Source organism: Canis lupus, chromosome 21 (assembly GCF_011100685.1).
Source record: "Canis lupus familiaris isolate Mischka breed German Shepherd chromosome 21, alternate assembly UU_Cfam_GSD_1.0, whole genome shotgun sequence".
NCBI classification, from domain to species: domain Eukaryota; kingdom Metazoa; phylum Chordata; class Mammalia; order Carnivora; family Canidae; genus Canis; species Canis lupus.
Genome location: NC_049242.1, coordinates 27207182 through 27230544, shown reverse-complemented (window position 1 = coordinate 27230544; position 23363 = coordinate 27207182). Strand labels below are relative to the sequence as shown.

Genomic DNA, 23363 nt, shown 5'->3' with positions numbered 1-23363 from the left:
CCCAATGTCTGTTTTTCCAAGACTCCCTCTTCCAACTCATACATACCCATCTGAATAGTCTGTAATTCTGTACTCAATAAAAAACAAAGTGTGATGTTCCCAGAAAAGGTATCTTTCTCTCCAAGGCAAAATAGTAAAATTCTATTAAATATCTCCTGAGAAGTATGTCTTCACAACACAGAGAACAACTATTCTTTAGGCAGATGAAGAGCGAACTCTAACTGAATATGGCAGTATGCTATATCATATGGCAGGCAGAGGCCTCTATCCCTGAGGCAATAGGTCTGTGTTCTAACTCCACCTCCTAAATGAGACACTAGATGCTACATTGCAGGTGTCACTTTCAAGGTTAGATACCTTACACATCTGCACATGACTGTACTGGTGCCTAGGCCATCTATTAGCATTTCATATGTGTTACATTGTATTATAAGTATCCCTTTCTCAATATTTTCTGGCTTCCCAACTTGTTTGTAAGCTTCTCTGCTTTCTATACTTGAGGCTGATGTAATATTGCTGTTCCACAGTCCCAGTTTATTTTTCTCTGATGCCAACCATACGGAAAAAAATAACCTACTACCTCCTTATCACAATTTGAAAATCCGGAAAGGATGAAATATAATTGTCCAATCTCAGGTAAAGTGTTTTCACTTTGTCCAGTCATCTCTGGCTAGAGAAGTGGAAGGAAAGGTCACATAGTATAAACATAACTACCAGCAAGGGGTCACAGAAAAAAAAAAAATGATGGGCTGGGGCACATATAAGAAGGAATGGTTGGAACGCCTGGGTGGCTTAGCGGTTAAGCGCCTGCCTTCAGCCTAGGGCGTGATCCTGGAGTCCTGGGATCGAGTCCCACATCAGGCTCCCTGCATGGAGCCTGCTTCTCTCTCTGCCCCTCTCTCTCTCTCTCTCTCCCTCTCTCTGTGTCTCTCATGAATAAACAAATAAATAAAATCTTAAAAAAAAAAGAAGGAATGGTACCTACTACGGCAGTTGAAAACTTACAATTCCTTTATCAATTTAAATGAGCAATTCATTTTTACATAGCATATAAATATTTATCTTTGGTCAGTTTTTAGTTGAATAAAATTATTCATAATTGGATTAATACAAAAAATATAGTTTTGTTGTTGTTCCAGAGTTTCATCTTGGAACTCTATATTTTTAATCCAGCATGCCAAACTTCCAGAATACCACATCTACTTCCATCATTTTCCTGCTAACTGGTGTTCCCGGGCTGGAAGCCTTCCACACCTGGATCTCCATTCCCTTCTGCTTTCTCTACATAACCGCCCTCTCAGGAAACAGCCTGATCCTCTTTGCCATTGTCACTCAGCCCAGCCTCCACGAACCCATGTATTATTTCCTTTCCATGCTGTCTACCACTGACCTCGGCCTATCCATATCCACCCTGGTCACCATGTTGGGTATATTCTGGTTCAATGCCAGGGAGATCAGCTTTAATGCTTGCTTGTCACAGATGTTCTTTATTAAACTCTTCACTGTCATGGAATCCTCGGTGCTGTTGGCCATGGCCTTTGATCGTTTTGTGGCCATCTCTAATCCACTCAGGTATGCCACCATTTTAACCGATTCCAGAATAGCTCAAATTGGAGTGACAATTGTCATCAGGGGAACACTAATGCTGACACCAATGGTAGCACTTCTTAAAAGACTGTCCTTCTGCCGCAGCCACGTGCTCCACCACTCCTACTGCTTCCACCCTGATGTGATGAAGCTCTCGTGCACAGACACCAGGATCAACAATGCAGTTGGGCTGACAGCCATGATCTCTACTGTTGGTGTGGACTCAATCCTCATCCTCCTTTCTTACATTTTGATTATTAAGACTGTCCTCAGCATTGCATCCCCAGAAGAGAGGAAGAAAGCCTTCAGCACATGTATCTCCCATATTGGGGCTGTTGCTATTTTCTATTTTCCATTGATCAGTCTGTCCTTTGTTCACAGATTTGGAAAACGAGCTCCAGCCTATGTTCATACAATGATTGCTAACACTTACCTCTTGATCCCTCCTGTAATGAACCCCATCATCTACAGCGTGAAGACAAAACAGATACGCAGAGCTGTGATAAAAATTCTCTATTCCAAAGACATGTAGAATCAGAGAATTCTAGAGATGGCCTACGTTATCAATTTAAAAATAAAACTGGTGACATAAAACAAAAATTTTAAATTAAAGCTGGCATATATTTAGAACATCAGTTAGCTTGACATTTTACAGATGAGATAGAGACATAAGAATAGAATAGAATTTGGGGAATATTAAAAAAGAGTGAAAGGGAATAAAGGGAAAAGGAGAGAAAATGAGTGAAAATATCAGTGAGGATGACAAAACATGAGAGACACCTAACTGGGAAACAAACAAGGGGTAGTGGAAAGGGAGGTGGGCGGGGGGTTGGGGTGACTGGGTGACAGGCACTGAGGGGGGCACTTGGTGGGATGTTGGCAAATTGAACTCCAATAAAAAATTAATTAAAAAAAGAAGGGATGAATAGAAGAGATGAAGACATAAGAATAGAAGGATGAATAGTATAAAGCCCCAAATCTAGCATTTATCTCACTCATCACTGTTTATTCTAAACTGTTATTTATCCTGCCAACAAACTGTATCTCCTGACTTTGTCCACTTTAGATCAGTTAGAATGACACATTATGAGAAAGCCACTCCTTTAGTTAGTGCAGTTAGTATTTTTCTAGCTGCAATAATTATTTTTTCTAGCATGTATTACTTCCTTTGACTAGCCATGGTTCTTAGTGTTTTTTACATGTATTAACATATCTAAAACAACATTGTAAGGTAGCTTCTTCTTTGATAAATGAGAAAATTGAGGACAAAAATGTTAAGTTACTTGCTTAAATAGCTCATAAACAACAGAGCCGTATTTCACATGCACGCAAACTGACTCCAGGGTCCCCCAACACTCTTAACTTTAGCTATATTGCTATCTATAATATAAACTATGTATAATTATACATGAATATAATTTGTATATATACATATATATGGGTCATGTAATTTGTACTAGGGAATATAAAGAAGCAAAACAAATAAATAAACAAAAAAAACCCACAACTCTATCCTCTAGAAATTTTTGACCAAATTATGGAGAAAAAGCCCAAAACAGAATTTTCAGACCTGAAAATACAAGTGTATTTCTACCTGATGTTCTCTCCCAACTAAACATATTCTAGAATTTCTCTCTGCCTTCCATGAACTTTCTGTCCTAGCAGAAACTAAAAAATGATTGAGAATTGCAAATGAATTTCACCTCATGTCATTTACTTGCAAATATTTAATCTGTGGCATATGCTTCAGATAATGGCTTAATCCAGCAAGTAAATTATTTTTTTCCCACCTGGGTATGTCCATTAACTCTCAAATATTTAAAGTACGTATTTCAATGACATACTGATATCATTCAGTAAAGATGGGCCCTATAGGTGGTATCAGATCCAGCAAGGAAGGAGTAGTAGTCAGTCATATCTACAGGAAGTTTATTAAGTGACAATAGTACTAACTATTTAGTAACCAGGATGACATCAAAATTCTCAGTTTGCTTGACAATAACATTTTCGTCTCAATACAATAGTTGGTCTTCATTTCCCTGATCTTTGTATGTTGGAATGTTCCACAATTTTGTTCTCAGACCTGTTTTTTCTTCATTATATTCTCATTTTTCATTATCTCATCTAGCATCATAGATTTAAATCTCATCTACGTGCTGGTAAATCCCAAACTAATATTCATAGTCCAGATTAATATATTATGTATCAGTAATCCTACTCGAATGTTTAATAGTCATCTCAGACTCATCATATCCAAAAACATATCCCAGGGATCCCTGGGTAGCGCAGTGGTTTGGCGCCTGCCTTTGGCCCAGGGCGCGATCCTGGAGACCTGGGATCGAATCCCACGTTGGGCTCCCAGTGCATGGAGCCTGCTTCTCCCTCTGCCTATGTCTCTGCCTCTCTCTCTCTCTGTGACTATCATAAATAAATAAATAAATAAATACATACATACATACATACATATCCCAATATTCATATCAACCATGTCTTCCCTAACTCTGAAACTCTATTTTTCATGTTGCTGAGATAGAACTTTTGGAGTCATTACACACCTGTCTGTCTCTCCCACTCCACATTCAACCTATCAGCAAATCCTGATGACTCTTTCTTTCAGATATTCCAGATATTGATACCTAGAATTTAACTTTCTATCACCTCTGCTGCTACCACCATGTGTCAAGCCATCATCATCTTGAATATGAAATCTAATAGTCTCCTGGCAGATTTCCTTCATCTACTTTTGCTTTACTTTCCCCATGGCAGTTAGAATGATTATTTTAATACATAAAACAGATCATGCCACGTCATTTGTTCAACATGTTCCAGTGTCTCTGTCTTGCCCAAGGAAAATTCACAGTCATTATAATATCTCACAATGATCTACATGATTTAACTCCCCTCTATCATCCCAACTTCATCTCCTACTTCTGTCCTCTTTATTCATTCTACTATACCTGCACCAGCCTCCAAATATTTACTTAAACTCACTAAACCATGCTTCATCATCAAACCTCACACTTTCTGTCCGCCTTACTTTGATGTTCTTCCCCCAGACACCCTCGTGACTTACTCCTTCACCTTATGCAGGTCTCTGCCTAAGTGTTACCTTATTTCAGGGCCCTTGACTTAAAAATAACAACACCTCTCCTTCAATTTCTGTCTGCATTCACTGTCTTCCTTACCTGTCTCATTTTTAATATTTGGCACTCCCTTTTCCCATCAAAATATTACATACCCATTATTTCTTCCCTAGTTTCCCCATTACCAGATAAGTTCTTTGGGAATAATTTTGTTTCATTCATACTGTCTTCCAGACCCCAAACTGGGGTCTGCCACATAATAAAATAATAACAACCCTGAATGAGCTGGCTCTCTGTACCTCTCAAGCCTCATTGCTTGCCCTCTGTTCAGTTCTCCAGACACAACTAACCACTTGCATTTCTTAGCTGTGATTGCTCTGGATCACCTCCCTCTTCAGCACGCTCACTATCTCCCTTCTCCTGACTCAGAATAGAAATGACTTTCTCTCAGAAACATCTCCTGGCTTCTCACTCCTTTCCAAGTGCTTCTGCAGTACCTAGTGCTTTTTTCTCAGGACATCCCATTTCAGATTCTCCTGTAACTGTTTCCTCACCATAGACTCTTATTCCCAGGATCAGGGAATGTCTATGACTCATTCATTCACTGTTGGAAAGAAGTGAAAAGTTAAGATGCTGTAGATTTACAGTCTAAATATTTGTTTATTTGTGGGAGAGAAGGATAAACATAGAGAAAAATGTTGGGGAACAGAGTCCTAAAAATCAGAATAAGAAGGAACTTTAGACTAAAGAACCAGACAGCCAAGATGTTCATACTACTTCTACAGATGTTTCTCTCCTACCTCACCACCCCCTACACACATCCTAACCTATGGGTGGCCCCACTATCCTGAAAATATGCAAGCTTTCCTCATGAGGGAGTGGGTATTTTGGACAATTTTGGAATGGGTGGTTTGCAGGATGGACGTCACCTCTCACCAAGGTGGACAAGCTTGCAATGCCTTGGAGACTTTCCTGAAAGCCAGAGCAGTAGTAGAAACATGGCTGCTCTTATAGCTACCTGAATGCAGACTCTAAGTAAATCCTTAACTGTCCTGTATAAAGTCCCATAAAGCCCTATATGATCCAATTCCCTATTATGTATCTGATTCTCTCTATATATTACTCATCCCTTTGTTCTCTCTACTCAGGCACACTGGCCTCCTTGTTATTCTAAACATCCAGATACATCCCTTCTCAGAAGATTTGTAGTTTCTGTTCTTCTTTCCTTGAATTGTCTTCCTCAGTGATCACATGGATATATTTGTTACTCCCTGTAGGGCTCTCAAATGTCTCCATTATGTGAGGCATTCCCTGGCAAGTTCATTTAAAATTTCAACCACCCACCCCAGGATTTAGTTGTTCTCTTCTTACCTCTATTTTTCTCCTTAGGTAGTCATAAGGAGAAACTATTGTTTCTCATGTTAATCATGGACTGTGTGTTCCTCTCACCAGGATGTATAATCTATGAGGGTGAGCTTTTAAAAAAATTGCATATTTTATTACACTGTAGGTCCCTAATAATATTTGTTAAATGTTAATAAATATAGAATCAGAATACCTAGTTCTCCAACCAATATTATCACTAATAACTCTGTAACTGAGGCAAAGAGCCTTCATGTTATCCATTCCTTATCTGTAACACAGGTTACAGAGAGTGGCTTTCCTACCTCAAAGTCTATTTCATCAATGGAAAGTAAAGCCAAGAATGAGAAACTGAAGAAGTGCCTGCCCTTTTTCTGAGTTCTGGGAATTACTGGTTTTGTGTACCTATCTTGTTTTTTTCTTAAGATTTTATTTATTCATAGACACACACAGAGAGAGAGAGAGAGAGAGAGAGAGAGAGGAGGGCAGAGACACAGGCAGAGGGAGAAGCGGGCTCTATGCAGGGAGCCCGACGTGGGACTCGATCCTGGGTCTCCAGGATCACGCCGGACTACAGATGGCACTAAACCGCTGTGCCACTGGGGCTGCCCACCTATCTTGATTTTTAAAAAGGATGTGAACTTCTAGAGCTCAAGGACATAACTATACTTCCATGATGTCTGTCATGCAAAGTGGCTAATGATGAAAAGCTCTAATCACTGTTGCTACCTGGGGAGTTTGAGTTATATTTAAGAGTGGGGATAGATCATCATAATCACCCCTCTACAACACATATACCAGACAGAAATAGTGAGAAGCCTGTAGGAGTGACACACAAGTGAACATAGAGATGCTGTTCCTTGCCTGCCAAGCCCCAGGGGCCTCAGTCCATAGCTTGTTTCCAGGGGCCTCCTAGGCAGTGTTATAAATAGGCCTGTGCTTGAAAGGATAAGCCAGCTCCAGCTGCTCTCTCTCAGTAGGACTGCATGGTTTGCAAGTGAGTACAACTTCACCTAGGGTTGGGAAAGGCAAATCCCTGCCATCGTAAGAGACCTTGAGGACCCCACAACTGTCTCATGGTAGGAGGGAGAAGCCCCCTTGTGTCCCACACACATCTTCATGGGCTGAGAAGAAATGTCCCAGAGTACTAGTGGACAGTCCAGAAAGGCAAGTTAGAATGAATGCAATAGCCACATTTAGACCCAAAGAGAAGCTGAAATTTGGTCTGGCCAAGAGTTACTTTAGGTAGAAGGCTGGACAACATGGGATAGAGAGTTGAGTTCTTCTGGGATAGGTGACTGGGGAGACAAGATAATGGCCCAAAATCTTAGACTGCTACCCGCAAAGCAGAAAAAGGTGCTTTGCAGAAAGAGAAGTGGGGAAAGAGTCCAACTCTGTGGCCAAAAGAGACTCTTATATCTGTGGGTACTCATACAATATAATGGGTGAGAGGCTTTGGGAAAGGGGGAATACATTACTGTGCTCTCCCTGTAACACCCCTCCCCACGTCTTTTCCTTCATTCCGGGCCCCATTTCTCTTGGACACAGAGATCCAGTGAGCTGGCCTCCCTCCGGGGAAGTTTCCTTAGCATTACTCATACCTTTCATCCTGACTTGCTTAGATTTCTGACTCTCCTCAAGCTACCTATGATAGATACATAGATGGTTGGATGGATGCAAGACATAAGTTATTTTTATCTCACTGAAGGATGCAATTATCTGCCTATGAAAAGGGTTTTTCATTCTCTGATGGCAACTTGGGGGGAAATTTGTGATATCATATTTGTCAAGGAGAGTAGCTATTTTCTTTGCATAAGATCTGAGGATAGGGAGAAGAGCAAAGAGTGGTCAAAGGTGTGAATTTTGTTACCTTTGAATCTTAGATTTATTCTTCCTTGCTTATCCATGATGGGGATAGTCCAAGTCAAATCTCTTAGTTCCCATTTTATCACACTATATTTTAAGACTGCTGGTCTCCAACCCCTCCCCCCTCTAAAGTCAAATGAAAGAGCATCTTCTAGTTGCAGTAAGGACCCAGATTAGTAGTAAAGAAGAATCCTGGGGAGTTGAACAGGTTTACCGTACCACCAGTAATGAAGACACATGCAGATTTATTTCCAAGATTCAGAGGTCCTTCTTATTAAAGCCAAGCCTTTGGCTCTTTAGAGACAATTAGCTCTAGAGACCAGAGCGCTTAAGGAGCCTAGCAGGGAAAGTGTTTGATGAAGTCAAAGCCTAAGTGTTTGGGTGGGAGGATGGGAGCAGAGTAATGCTGGGCTTCCAAAAACAAAAAGCTTTCCCTAACATGAATGGCTTGTTGCCAGAGAATCCAGAAAAGAGAAAGCCCTGGGAGTATCAGGACTCGACCCAAGTTCTCTTTGGGGTAAGGAGTGTGGGCTTGGAGGCAGATTTCAAGTGTGGAGAAACATCAGGAGCAGAGAGAAGAGCCTTCACAAGGGACCATACAATGCAAGTAGGATCTGCTGGAGGCCACACACCCTGCCAGCACCTTCATCTCTGGATAAGTCACTGGAGAGATCTACTCTCTTTCCTCAGAGGACCCCAAAAGAGTTTCTTTTTTTCACTTAATAGATTGACTTGTCGCTTTTTTTATTAGTTTTTTTTCCTCTTTTAAAAATTGTTGTTTTGTGTTTCTTTCTCCCCTTGCTAGGCCTGGAGACCTAGAATCCTGAAAATCTGAAGGAAACAAAACAAAACAAAACTCCCTAGCCCCACTGGCTCAGTATACCCATTTTCCCTTTCTCTAATTCCTACTCATGTTTGAAGACTGAACAAAAAATCATTTCTGTCAAGAAGATTCCTCTGATCATGCCTCTCCCTGTCCCATGCATTAAATGCACTCCTTAAGCTAACACTTATCCCAAAACTCAAAGAATTTGGTTATTTGTCTATCTTCCACCACAGGTAGGGCATCTGAAGGGCAAAAGATGTGTCTTTTATCTCTGTATCATAGATCATATAAGTAAATACTTATAAAATGGCAGCCAATGACTTGGCCTTGTCCACATCCACCATGCCCAAGATCCTCGCCCTAACAAATAGCCTTGTACATAGATCATATAAGTAAATGCTTATAAAATGAATTAATAATTGGAGGAAAGAAAGGAAACATACCTGGAAAGGGTTTTCAATAGGGTATCTCTTAATACCTATCTGAGAAAAGCACCACCCAATATCCAGGTAATGAAGGTGCAGGCCAGGCGGAGTCTGAAGGAATTTGGAAAGGATACATTTTTCGGATAAGCACTATTCTCCCCAGGTTCCCTTTTAAAAATGTAAATGGCAAGGGGTACCTGGGTGGCTCAGTTGGTTGCGTATGCAACTCTTGGTTTTGGCACAGGTCATGATCTTGGGATCCTAAGATTGAGCCCCGAGTTAGGTTCTATGCTCAGGGCAGAGTCTGCTTCTCCCTCTCCTCTGGTCCTCCCCCCATATAAGCTCTCTCTCTCTCTCTCTCAAACAAATATAAAAAAATTTTTAAATGAGATAGATCTTGAGAGTAGCAATTGATAAATGAATTTGAGCTATCATTTTCCCTTTGGAAGAGGGCTTCAGAGTTTATGAAAGAGCTTAAATGGCTTACAAGAGTGGAAAGAGAGAGTAGGAGGGGGAGATCTAAGGTTCATCCAGTTCCTAGGTTTCCAGGGCTGGCCTCTCTGATTGTGCTCCATGTCCTAGCAGGCTAGCAGGCTGCCAGGGTGACCTCACCCTCACCAGCACCCCCTTCTCGATGCCAGCTATGAGTTCCTGCAACTTCACACATACCACCTTTGTACTTATTGGTATCCCAGGATTAGAAGAAGCCCATTTCTGGATCGGCTTCCCCCTGCTTTCAATGTATGCCGTGGCACTCTTTGGAAACTGCATCGTTGTCTTCATCGTAAGGACAGAGCGCAGCCTACACGCTCCCATGTACCTCTTTCTCTGCATGTTGGCAGCCATTGACTTGGCCTTGTCCACATCCACCATGCCCAAGATCCTCGCCCTCTTCTGGTTTGATTCCCGGGAGATTACTTTTGATGCCTGCATTGCCCAGATGTTTTTTATTCATGCTCTTTCAGCTATTGAGTCCACTATCCTGCTGGCCATGGCCTTTGACCGTTATATAGCCATCTGTCACCCACTGCGCCATGCAGCAGTGCTCAACAATACAGTAACAGCCCAGATTGGCATGGTGGCCGTGGCCCGTGGATCACTCTTCTTTATCCCACTGCCTCTGCTCATCAAGCGGCTGGCCTTCTGCCATTCCAATGTGCTGTCACACTCCTATTGTGTGCACCAGGATATGATGAAGTTGGCCTATGCAGATACATTGCCCAATGTGATCTATGGTCTTACAGCCATTCTGTTGGTTATGGGTGTGGATGTCCTCTTCATCTCCTTGTCCTATTTTCTGATTATACGAACAGTTCTACAACTGCCTTCCAAGTCAGAGCGGGCCAAGGCTTTTGGAACCTGTGTGTCACACATCGGTGTGGTATTAGCCTTCTATGTTCCTCTCATTGGCCTCTCAGTGGTACACCGTTTTGGAAACAGCCTTGATCCCATTGTGCATGTTCTCATGGGTGATGTCTATCTACTTCTGCCTCCTGTGATCAATCCCATCATCTACGGTGCCAAGACCAAACAGATCAGAACTCGGGTGCTAGCTATGTTCAAGATCAGCTGTGACAAGGACCCTCAGGCTGTGGGGAGCAGATGATCCTTACCATTCTACTTTACCTTATCTTTAATGCCTTCACATAATGGTTTCCTAATGCTAGCTTAATTCTAGTTGCCTATCATATCAATGATTTTCTCTGCTGTGGCCTCCAAAGTCTACCTCTGCTTGGGGTGAAAGTTTGGAAGCGATCATGATTTCCATAGGTCAAAATGTTATTGATATTATTATTGTACAAAAAGGTTAAATTAGAAAATCCATCAATGCCCCGATATGTAGTAAAAAGAACATAAAGAAGAGTGACAAAAATACAACTGACTTTTTAACAAGGGAAAAGTTATTCTACCTGACTAGTAATCTGAGAAACCATTTATTAAAATAATAATTAGGCAGCATTTTTGTCTATTAGCAGTTTTTATTAATGAAAATTCATAACGTTGAAATATAAATTCTTGACCACCACAGCTAATGGTGTAATTGGCAATGTGTAGCAAGAACTTTTTGAAAGTTACATGCTTTAATGCTATATTCTCACTTTTGGAAATTTATCCTAACAAAATATCCCTAAGTGCCGAAAGCAGGTTTTTCATAAAATATGTTGTTACATAATCATTTAGAGAAATCATATATTAAAAATCCTAAGATATAATATACAAAAGTAAGGAATAGTAAACTCAAGTATGGTTCACTTATGTAATGGAATGTTATGTGGAATAATCTATATAAAAGGAATATTATGTGACCTTTAAAGAATCTGCTATAAAATGAAACATGCATATAATGTTAAAAATAAAACAATAAGGACACATGATTGGAACTAACTTGAAAAGCACCTATGCCTTGAGGGAAATGTGCTCAAGTTAGTAGTGACTCATTTTTGTTTTTACTTTCTAAATTTATTTATTATGATCTTGTTTAGCTGATGTGTGACCTTCAAAATGAAGAAATGAAATAGATAATTTACATAAAATGAAGCTTGTCACAGACCTCACTGTTGGTTTATTATTCATTATCTGGGAATTTATCTACGTCCTTGCACATAATGCCATGGAACATGTGTTGAGTGCTTACCATGTTCTAGGCACTATGTTATGTGCTTTAGAGGTTTTATCTGATCTTCACAACAATTTTTTGGAGTAGGTACCACTTTTGTCCTCCATTACAAGTGAGAGAAATGAAGCTTTCATTAACAAGGTAACTAATCCATACAATTTGTGGGTGCGGTGCCAAGATTTGAAATTGAACTTGATAATCAAATACAGTTACTGAATTTCCACGTTATATTGCTTCCTGTTTAACATCTGCCATTTATTTCCTCAGCCTGTGCAAATTCTCTGTTTTCTCTCTAAAGTGTGCCTTGAAAGATGAATGACTATATTTGTGTTGAGAGATAACCCTGCCCTCATGGGCAACAAACCCTGATTACTCTTTATGTTTTATAGTCACCTTTCATGTTCTACAGCCTGCTTCTTTCCAGATTAAGAAAGAATATTTTTGCCTATTTATCTCTTACATCTTCTCAATCATATCTTCTTTTTTTAAGTATATTCTGTACCTGTCAAACATTTTGAATGTCTGGGTTTTAACTTAGGTATAAGATATAATAAATTTTTATTTTAAATTTTGCTAAGTGTTATGCCTACTGCTTTTATATTTATAAAATCCTATAAACTCAGATTTTAAAATACAGAAGGTCCTGTAGCTACTTTTCCACCCCAGCTATTGTTTATAGCTTTGCAAAGACGCTTAATATGTCAAGGTGAGCTATCTCCATTGTACAGTTGAAATCAGATCTCATGAGAAGCTAAAGTCATTGTGTTCCTTTAGTAGTTTCACTGAACAAATATTGGTGGAGGACTTGAGTAGATAAACCATGGGGAAGACTCTCCAACCTGTGGGCTCTTCTTAGGAAAGTAAACCTCAGACACTTAACCTTTCCCCTGGAGAAGTGTCCTCCTAGGATATGTATCTGTGAACATTCAATTGTGATTCCCTGCTCAGAGGTAGTAAAGTGGCTTCCAAAGTTGGAGCAAATCAACACACATAAACTAAGGCTGAGAGAAAGAGATAGAATGTAGGAAATAGGTGATTTCCTTAAAGAAACAAAGAGATGCCTATATTCTGCAAAAATAGAGATCCGGGTATTAGGACTACCCAAATAATGAGGTCTAGAGTCTCATTTTATGAAACTGAACCTCAATATATCTCTTCCCACAACCTCCATCTTCTTCTATCTTCTGTGCATTACTTAACCTTAAATCACATGCTCCTGCCTACCTCCATGTCTAAAAGCATAGCCAGATCAACAATTTAACAAAGCATGTATCTTTTCCTTTCAAATCTTACAGTATCCCACTGTAGCCCAACTTGTTCATATTCTATTGCCATTTCCCCCACCTTTCCCTGTGCCCTAAGATTTTCATTTTTTTCTTTTAAACCTCATTTTTAAGTTATTTATTTATTTACTGATTTATTTATTTAATAAATTTATTTTTTTATTGGTGTTCAATTTGCCAACATATAGAATAACACCCAGTGCTCATCCCATCAAGTGCCCCCCTCAGTGCCCATCACCCAGTCACCCCCACCCCCTGCCCAACTCCCCTTCCACCACCCCTAGTTTGTTTCCCAGAGTTAGTAGTCTTTCATGTTCTGTCTCCCTTTCTGATATTTCCCACTCATTTTTTCTCCTTTCCCCTTTATTCCCTTTCACTATTTTTTTATTCCCCAAATGAATAAGACCATATAATGTTTGTCCTTCTCCGATTGACTTATTTCACTCAGTATAGTAACTCTAGTTAACATACAGTGTAATATTGATTTCAAGTGTACAATGTTGTGATTCAACAATTCCATATACCACCCAGTGCTCATCATCACAAGTGCACTCCTTAATCCCTAATATCTGTTTCACCCATCCCCCACCCACCTTTCCTCTTGTAACCATCAGTTTGTTCTCTATAGTTAAGAGTTTGTTTCTTGGCTTGACCCTCCCTCTTTTTTCCCTTTGTTCATTTGTTTTGTTTTGTAAATTCCACATATGAGTGAAATCATGGTATTTGTGTTTCTCTGATTGATTTATGCTAAGTGAAATAAGATTTTCATTTTTTAAAAGTAGTTCAGGGGCACCTGGGTAGCTCAGTTGGTTAAACAACCCACTCTTGGTTTCAGCTCAAGTCATAATCTTAGGGTCCTGGGATCCAGCCCATGTCTGCTCATCCCTCTCCCTCCCCTTCTGCTCTCTTCTCTTTCTCTCCCTCTCTTTATCTCTCTCAAATAAATGAATAAAATCTTAAAAGAAAAGGAGTCCAGAGAACTGTTTGTCAATATCCATAGCAACACTATATTCACAATGCCAAAAAGTGGAAATGACCCAAGTGTTCATCAACAGATAAACATAAACAAAAGGTGGTATATACATACAACAGAATATTATTCTGACATAAAAAGTAATAAAATTTAGATACATTTGACAATATAGATAAACTCTGAGATATTATGCTAAGTGAAGCAAGCTACATACAAAAGGGCAAATTGTATGTGATTCCACTTATTTGAAATATGTAGGGCAGGCAAATTCAGAGAGATAAAAAGTACAATAGAGGTTACCAGGGGCTGGGGCCGGGGTAGGATGAAGTGTTATTTAATGAGTATATAGTTTCAATTTGGACTGATGAGAAAGTTCTAGAAATAGTGGTGAGGGTTGCACAACAATGTGGGACTAATTTAATATCACTAAATTGTACAATTAAAATGGTAAAAAAAATGGTAAATTTCATGTTATGTTTATTTTACCACAATAAATAATCACCAAAGTAAAAAGGTAAAATTATTATTATCATTATCAATTCTTTTATCAAGAACATGTTGAGGACCAGCTGGGTAGCTCAGTCAATTAAGCATCATCTGACTCCTGATTTCAGCTCAGGTCATGATATCAGGGCTGCGAGATCAAGCCCTGTGTCGCCTGCAGCACTCAGCGCAGAGTCTGCTTAAGATTCTTTCCCCCTCCTCCTCCCTCCCCCTCTGTTCCTCCCCCAGCTCATACTCTAAATAAATAAATAAACAAACTTAAAAAAAGATATGTTGGGAATGCCTAGGTGGCTCAGTGGTTAAGCATTTGCCTTTGGCTCAGGGCATGATCCCAGGTCCGGGGATTGAGTCCCACATCAGGCTCCCAGGGAGGAGCCTGCTTCTCCCTCTGTGTCTCTGCCTCTCTCTGTGTGTCTCTCTTGAATAAATAAATAAAATCTTTTTAAAAATCTTGAAATGGTTATATTTTGGATATATTCGATAAAAGTAAACACCCTTTTATAAAAGTACCCAAATTTAAGGGAAGGAAAGAGCCCTAGGATGGGATTTATGAGCTCTGAGCTATAGTTCCTATTCTGCCTCTAGGTGGGTGACCTGTCTAATAAACATAATCTCTCTGAATTAACTCTACAAAATGTGGTGATTAAATTAGATAATCTCCAAATTCCATTCCATTCTGAATATTATGTGCTCTGAACATTGAGAAGCCTCGAACAATCCTAAAGGTTTTCAAGGCTGGAACCCCACAGGAACTCCTGGAAACTGCCTTCTGCCACACATGAAAGCCAAGCCCCTTCCCTGAGGCCACATTGGCCATCTGCCCAAACACAGTATTTATCAACTTGCTCTCCTACCCCTGATTCTGCAATTAAGGATCTTCTAAAACCCAAAACTACTCTCAAAAATGGGGATTTTCCCCCCAAAAAAATGTTCACAAACTCTCTAAAAGGAAGCTCAATCCAACAGAAATAGCAAACAATCAATTCACCCTCTGTGAGGCTTGTTTACCTCATGTGTTTATTAGGGATGGATGATAACATTGTTTGCCCCTCAGGGTTTTGTGAGAATTATATACAATAATCCACACATAATGCTTAGCACAGAATTTTTAGTACATGGTACAAACTCAATAAATACTCATTATTACCATGGAGGGGATAGCAGGCGATAATCCCTGCCTCATAGTGATATTGAGGGGATAGAGATGTGAGTTTCTGACCATGGCAAATAAGCTACAGATTTGTCTTAAATATTCATCTAGTCACATCAACTTGGAAGCCTGGAGTCTAAGAACTGGGTCTGTCTTTCTCTCTCACCTACATTAGGACTAAGTGTGGTAAATGGGGGAAGTAGGATTCAACTGGAATTCACATGGGATGGAAATGACTGATCTTCTGCACAAAAGGAGGAAAAACAACAGAAGGCCATAGTTTTCAAAGCTATCTCAGTAAAATGTGATTTCATTCTAGTAGGTGACAAACTAAAAAGGGGGTGTTATGGCCATTCCTTGTTCACATAGGACACAGTTCTGGGAGAGTGTTTGCCTTGTGGCTCCCATTGATCTGGAAGAGCTTCAAGGAGGAGGCCCTCTGGGTACTTGGTGAGGTGAGTCAACTCACAGAGGTAGTCCCAGGCAGTCCCTGCTGTGAGAGGCCTCTGGGTCTCAGACAAGTAGTCACGAAGTGAGAGTATCTTTCCCAGTGAACAAGGGTCTCCAGGGACTGAGGATCATAAAAACACTGCCCTGTTCCCAGTCATGTTTATGTTGGCCTGGTCAATGGAAGGCACTAGTTTAGGTAGCCAATTCCCCTTGAGAGCCAGAGTCGGAGGTTGCCCAATAAGCAGGACAGCTCCCACCTCCAGTAATTTCATTTAGCCCTCATCTCTGAGCAGCAAATCATTTACTCCAGATAGGCTGACAAGAAATAAAGATAGAACATAAATATGTTTCTGGGACAGAGATTTCCCCAAGCTTTTTTTGTCATTAGAAGAAAAGATTTACTGTCAATACATATTTACCAGCAGAGATTACCAGCATCACATATCTGAGATTCTTTCCGATGATGATCACGACCAGTACTCCCAGCCCATGACAAAATTCATCCTCAATGTTCATTTTTTTATATCATTCAATGTTAAATGTTCAAGAATCATTTACAATGTTCCAGGCCCTGTAAGAGGTGAAAGGAATACAAAATAAACAATAGAAGATATTACAATGGGTGTCAGATATTATCCAAAATACAAGAGATATCAAGCATTGACAAGGATGTGAAGAAAAGGAAACACTTGTACACCTTTTGGTGGGAATGTAAATTGGTGCAGTCTCTATGAAAAACAGCATAGAGTTTACTTAATAAATTAAAAATAGAACTACCATATATGATTCAGCAATTCCACTTCTGTCTGGATATATATCCAAAGGAACTGAAATCATTATCTCAAGGAAATATCTTTATTCCTATATTCATTACAGTATTATTCACTATAGCCAAGGCATGGAAACAAGAAAAGGCATGGAATATTCAGCCTTAAAAAAGAAGGAAATCCTGCCATTTGCAACAAGATAGAGGAATCTAAAGGGCATGATGTTACACAAAATATGCAAGACAGAAAAAGACAAATACAGCATAGTACCACTTATATGTGTAATCAAGAAGAAAACAAGTGAAACTTATAGAAACAGAAAGTAGAACGGTTGTTGCCAGAGGTTGTGGATGGGGAAACAGGAAAGTTGGTAAAAGAATATAAAATTTCAATTATAAGAAAATTGAATTGTGAAGATCTAAGTATAACATGAACACTATAGTTGATAATATTAAAATTTTCTGAGAGGGTAGAACTTAAGTGTTCTTAGCAGAAAGAAGGAAAGGAAGAAAGGAAGGAAGGGTGGAAGGACAGAAGGAAGGAAGGAAGGAAGGAAGGAAGGAAGGAAGGAAGGAAGGAAGGAAGGAAGGAAGGAAGGAAGGAAGGAAGGAAGGAAGGAAGGATAAATATGTGAGATGATGGATGTGTTAATTAACTCAATGGTGGGAATCCTTTCACAGTGTATATAGATACCAAATCATCACATTATAGCCTTCAAATATATTACAAATTTATTTGTTAAATGTACCTCAATACATATGTAAACTAAAAATTGACCACCGACTTGAATGTAAAAAAAATCAATGTAAGCATAAATCTAAGACTTTTTTTAAAACTAAGGAGAAAGTCTTCAGGATCTAGAGCAAAGTGTTCTTAGTCTTGTCACCAAAAGCATGATTCCCTCAAGGAAAATTTGATAAATTAAACTTATTAAAATTAAAAACTGCTTTTGTGTCAAAGATTCAGTTGAAAGGACAAAAAAAAAAAAAAAAACAACCTACAGAGTGGGAGAATATATTTGCAAATTACATATCTATCCAAGGCCTAGTATCTAGAATAAAGAACTCTGAAAACTCAACTAGAAAAATATCTAATTAGAAATAGTAAAAGACATGACAAGACATTTCATAGAAAAAGAAACAGATGCAAACAAATATATAAAATGTTAAAAGTTATTAGCTGGAAGGAAATAAAAATTAAAACTACAGTAAATATCACTATATATCTATCAGAATGGCTTTTGAAAACTTTTAATGTAATTTTTTAAAGATTTTATTTATTTACTTGAGAGCAACAGTGAGAGAAGCATAGAGGGAGAGAGAGGGGGAGAAGCGACTCCCCACTGGGTAGACAGCCCTATGCAGGGCTTGATCCCAGGACCCCAGGATCATGACTTGAACTGAAGGCTCAACTGACTGAGCCACCCAGGCACCCCCAGAATGGCTTTTTTTTTTAAGTGAAAACATCAAATGGTGGCAAGGATATGGAGAAAGTGGATCACTTATACACTGCTGGTTGAAATGTAAAATGATATAGCTAGCCACTCTAGAAAACATTTTGGCAGTTTCTAAAAATACTAAACATACAACTAACATATGGCTGAGCATTTGTACTCCTGGGCATTTACTCCAGATAAATGAAGAGCTATGTTCACAAAAGCTTGCACACAAATGTTTCTAGCAGCTTTATTCATAATAGCCCCAAACTGGAAACACAGGTGTTCTTCAACAGGAGAATGCTTAAACAAACTGTGGTATAGCTATGCCTATAGCACATAAAAGGAATGAACTCTTCACACACAGAATAAGTTGGATAAATCTCCAGAGAATGATGCAGTGAGGAAAAAAAAAATCCCAAAAGATTACATATTATATGATTTCATTTACATGATGTTTTTGAATTGACAAAATTAAAGAGATATAAAATACATTAGTGATTGTCAAAGACTAAAAGGAGGATGAGAGGGAGAAAAGTTGATGAAACTATAAAAGGACAACATGAGGGAATCTTGTGGTTCTGGAAGTGTTCTGTATCTTCACTGTAGTAATGTTTATATCTTTATTTTGATACTGTACTACTGTTTTGCAAGGAGGAATTGAGTGAAGGGTACATGGGATCTCTGTATTAAATCTTGTAAGTGCATGCAAATCTACAAACATCTCAAAATAAAAAGCTTTAAAAAATCTTGAAGAGCCCATAAGGGACACCTGGATGGCTCAGTGGATGAGTGTTTGCCTTTGGCTCAGATGCTGATCCCGGGGCCCTAGAATCAAGTCTCTCATCGGGCTCCCTATGGGGAGCCTGCTTCTCCGTCGATCTATGGCTCTGCATCTCATGAATAAATAAACAAAATATTTATTAAAAAAAGAATTTATAAGGTGTCGAAGTAGGACCCTAGATGCACCTCATCCCACCAACAACTAGATAACTATTAACTCATCCTAAATACCGCAGGAATCAACCTGAAGACTGGTGGAACAAGCTCCCTCATGGCTAATGCAGGCGGAAGGGAGCTGCAGTCACAGAGAAGGGCAAGAGACAGACTAGCACAAGAGGTGCACACAGGGGGAAAATGAATTCTCGTAGCGGTTGGCTTAGAGATTGACAGAGGGGCCAAATTTAAGGAGTTCTTACAACCAGAATGGTTTAGAACCAGGAGTTTTAATGGTGAGTATGTTTGGCTTAGGAGGAGCCTGGAGGGCACTGGGGGTGCTCTTATAGATGAAGCAGGCAAACAGCCCACAGACAGCATGGAAACAGGGATCTGAAAAGCACCTAGGGCGCACAGTGGGGAGGTTATTTGCTCTTCTCAGATCATAGCCCAGAGAGACAGCAATCTTGGGGAGACCCCAGCAGGAAAAAAAGGAACTGGTCAGCACCATTTCCCTCCCCTGCCCCTCAGCATAAGTATAGGGCCACCAGTGGGAACCAATGCCATGCTGACAGAATACTTGCTTAGACCAAGCCCCACCTGCAGTCCAGCAGAAGTGCCCCTCCCTGTCACACTTGCCTCAGTCCCAGAGTGGTGGGCCTGCTTCTCCCTCTGCCTGTGTCTCTGAGACTCTCTCTCTCTCTCTCTCTCAAGAATAAATAAAAACTTAAAAAGAATACACTTAAGTTAAAATGCACCACATTCAGGCCAGGGACCCAACACTGGCCACAACAGGCAAAGAGAGCCTCTGCAAATGACTGGCCTGAAGGATAAAGGGGTCAGGGCACAACAGCAGAGCACATGCAGCACACATTGGAGACACTCCCAGAAGTACCAGACTCTGGGGAATAAGGAGCACTAAACTGCAGGGGACTACAGGACCTCTTCTTTATGATAGCAGATCTATCAAGAAGATAGAACAATTTTGGCAGCCCGGGTCGCTCTAGCTGTTTAGCACCGCCTTCAGCCCAGGGCCTGATCCTGGAGTCCCGGGATCAAGTCCTGCATCGGGCTCCCTGCATGGAGCTTGCTTCTCCCTCTGCCTCTCTCTGTCTCTGTCTCTCTCTCTCTCTCTCTCTGTCTCCCATGAATAAGTAGATAAAAAATAAAATCTTTTAAAAATATTTTTAAAAAAAGAAGATATAACAATTGTAAATATTTATGTACCCAACATGGGAGTACCCAGATACATAAAACAGTTGAGTTTTATCATGAATGGATGTTGTACTTTGTCAAATGCTTTTTCTGCATCTGTCAAAATGATTATAAAATAGGTTTAGAGAAAACATACTTCAACTTAATAAAGGCTATATGTGAAAAACCCACAGCTAACATCATCCTCAATAGAGAAAAACTAAGAGCTTTCCCCCTAAGGTCAGGAATAAGGCAAGGGTGTCCATTTTCACTACTTCCATTCAACATAGTACTAGAAGTCCTAGCCACAGCAATCAAACAACAAAAAGAAATAAAAGGCATCCTAATCAATAAGGAAGAAGTAAAACTTTTACTAGTTGCAGATGACATCATATTCTATATAGAAAATCCCAAAAGATTCCACCAAAACAACTGCTAGAACTGATAAACTAATTTAGTAAAGTTGCAGGATACAAAATCAATATAGAAATCTGTTGCATTTCTATACACCAATAATGAAGCAGCAAAAAAGAAAAATTAAGAAAACAATCCCATTTACAATGGCAAGCAAAATAATAAGATACCTAGGAATAAACCTCACCAAAGAGGTGAAAGACCTGTTCTCTGAAAACTATAAAACATTGATGAAAGAAATTGAAGATGACACAAAGACATGGAAAGACATTCCATGCTCATGGATTAGAAGAATGAATATTATTAAAGTGTCTATACTACCTAAAACAATCTACACATTTACATTTACTGCAATTATTATCAAAATACCACCAGAATTTTTCACAGAACTAGAAAAAACAATTCCCAAAATTTGCATGGAACCACAGAAGACCCCATATAGACAAAGCAATCTTGAAAAAGAAAATCAAAGGTGGAAGCATCAAAATTCCAGACCTCAAATTACATTATAAAGTTGTAGTAATCAAAACGGCATGGTATAGTGCAAAAACAGACACATAGATCAATGGGATAGAATAGAAAACCCAGAAATAAACCCACTATATGGCCAATTAATCCTCAACAAATCAGGAAAGAATATCCAATGGGAAAAAGTCTCTACAACAAATGGTGTTGGGAAAACTGGATAGCAATATGCAAGAGAATGAAACTGGACCACTTTCTTACATGATACATGAAAATGAATTCAAAATGGATTAAAGACCTAAATATGAGACGTGAAAACATAAAAATCCTAGAAGAGAGAGCACAGGCAGTAATTTCTCTGACATTGGCCATAGCAACATTTTTCTTTTTTTAAATAATAAATTTATTTTTTATTGGTGTTCAATTTGCCAACATACAGAATAACACCCAGTGCTCATCCCATCAAGTGCCCCCCTCAGTGCCCGCCACCCAGACACCCCCACCCCCTGCCCTCCTCCCCTTCCACCACCCCTAGTTCGTTTCCCAGAGTTAGGAGTCTTCCATGTTCTGTCTCTCTTTCTGATATTTCCTACCCATTTCTTCTCCCTTCCTCTCTATTTCCTTTCACTATTATTTATATTCCCCAAATGAATGAGACCATATAATGTTTATCCTTCTCCGATTAACTTATTTCACTCAGCATAATACCCCCCATTCCATCCACGTCGAAGCAAATGGTGGGTATTTGTCATTTCTAATGGCTGAGTAATATTCCATTGTATACATAAACCACGTCTTCTTTATCCATTCATCTTTCAATGGACACCAGGGCTCCTTCCACAGTTTGGCTATTGTGGACATTGCTGCTAGAAACATCGGGGTGCAGGTGTCCCAGCATTTCATTGCATCTGTATCTTTGGGGTAAATCCCCAGCAGTGCAATTGCTGGGTCGTAGGGCAGATCTATTATTAACTTTTTGAGGAACCTCCACATATAGCAACATTTTATAGATAGGTCTCTTGAAGCAAGGTAAACAGAAGAAAAACTAACTATTGAGACTTCATAAAAATCTTTTACACAGGGAGGGAAACAATCAACAAAACTAAAAGGCAACCTACAGAATGGAAGAATTTGCAAATGACGTATCTGATAAAGGGTTAGTATCCAAAATTTATAAAGAACTTACAAAACCCAACACCCAAAAAAAGATCCAATTAAAAAAATAAGCAGAAGACATGAACAGACATCCAAAAGATGTCTTCCAAAGAAGACATCCAGATGGTCAACAGACACATGAAAAGATGCTCATCACCACTTATCATCAGGGAAGTGCAAATCAAAACTGCAATATCACCTCACACCTGTGAGAATGGCTAAAATAAAAAAAATACAAGAAACAACAGGTGATTGCAAGGATGTAGAGAAAAAGGAACCCTCTTGCCCCATTGGTGAGAACGCAAACTGGTGCAGCCACTGTGGAAAACAATACGGAGGTTCCTCAAAAAGTTAAAAATAGAACTACTCTATTATCCAGCAATAATCATACTACTGGGTGTTCACCCAAAGAATACAAAAAACACTAATTCAAAGGGATATGCACCAGATGTTTATGCCAGCATTATTTACAATAGCCAAGATAAGGAAGTAGCCCAAGTGTCCACTGACTGATGAATGGATAAAGACAATGTGGTGGCTATATATATATACATATATATATGTGTATATATATGTATATATACACATATATATATTGAAATATTACTCATCTGTAAAGAAGGATCTATACCCTAAAAACTATAGAACACTTCTGAAAGAAATTGAGGAAGACACAAAGAGATGGAAAAATATTCCATGCTCATGGATTAGCAGAATTAATATTGTGAAAATGTCAATGTTACCCAGGGCAATTTACACGTTTAATGCAATCCCTATCAAAATACCATGGACTTTCTTCAGAGATTTAGAACAAATTATTTTAAGATTTGTGTGAAATCAGAAAAGACCCCAAATAGCCAGGGGAATTTTA

At 39.3% G+C, this 23363-nt stretch overlaps 2 protein-coding genes and 1 long non-coding RNA gene across 3 annotated transcripts in view; 2 read left to right on the top strand and 1 right to left on the bottom strand.

Moving 5' to 3' along the window:
• Window positions 1-1174: 1174 nt before the first annotated feature.
• Window positions 1175-2119, top strand: OR51F23 (olfactory receptor family 51 subfamily F member 23). Its single transcript, NM_001388692.1, has one exon. It carries the CDS (start codon window positions 1175-1177, stop codon window positions 2117-2119), a length of 945 nt encoding a protein of 314 aa, NP_001375621.1.
• Window positions 2120-9783: 7664 nt separating this feature from the next.
• OR51E2 (olfactory receptor family 51 subfamily E member 2) lies at window positions 9784-10755 on the top strand. The gene is given in 1 exon segment (NM_001389131.1): window positions 9784-10755. A coding segment is annotated over 1 exon segment (972 nt).
• A 4270-nt stretch (window positions 10756-15025) lies between these two features.
• Window positions 15026-23363, bottom strand: part of LOC111091538 — a 91840-nt gene continuing 83502 nt past the window's right edge. Inside the window, exon 3 of the long non-coding RNA XR_005375693.1 lies at window positions 15026-16697. This is a non-coding gene — a long non-coding RNA (uncharacterized LOC111091538). The remainder of the gene's footprint in view (window positions 16698-23363) is intronic.

Bases quoted from the DNA above. Each gene is read 5' to 3' on its own strand.
- OR51F23 (NM_001388692.1), top strand. From the start codon at position 1,175: ATGCCAAACTTCCAGAATACCACATCTACTTCCATCATTTTCCTGCTA.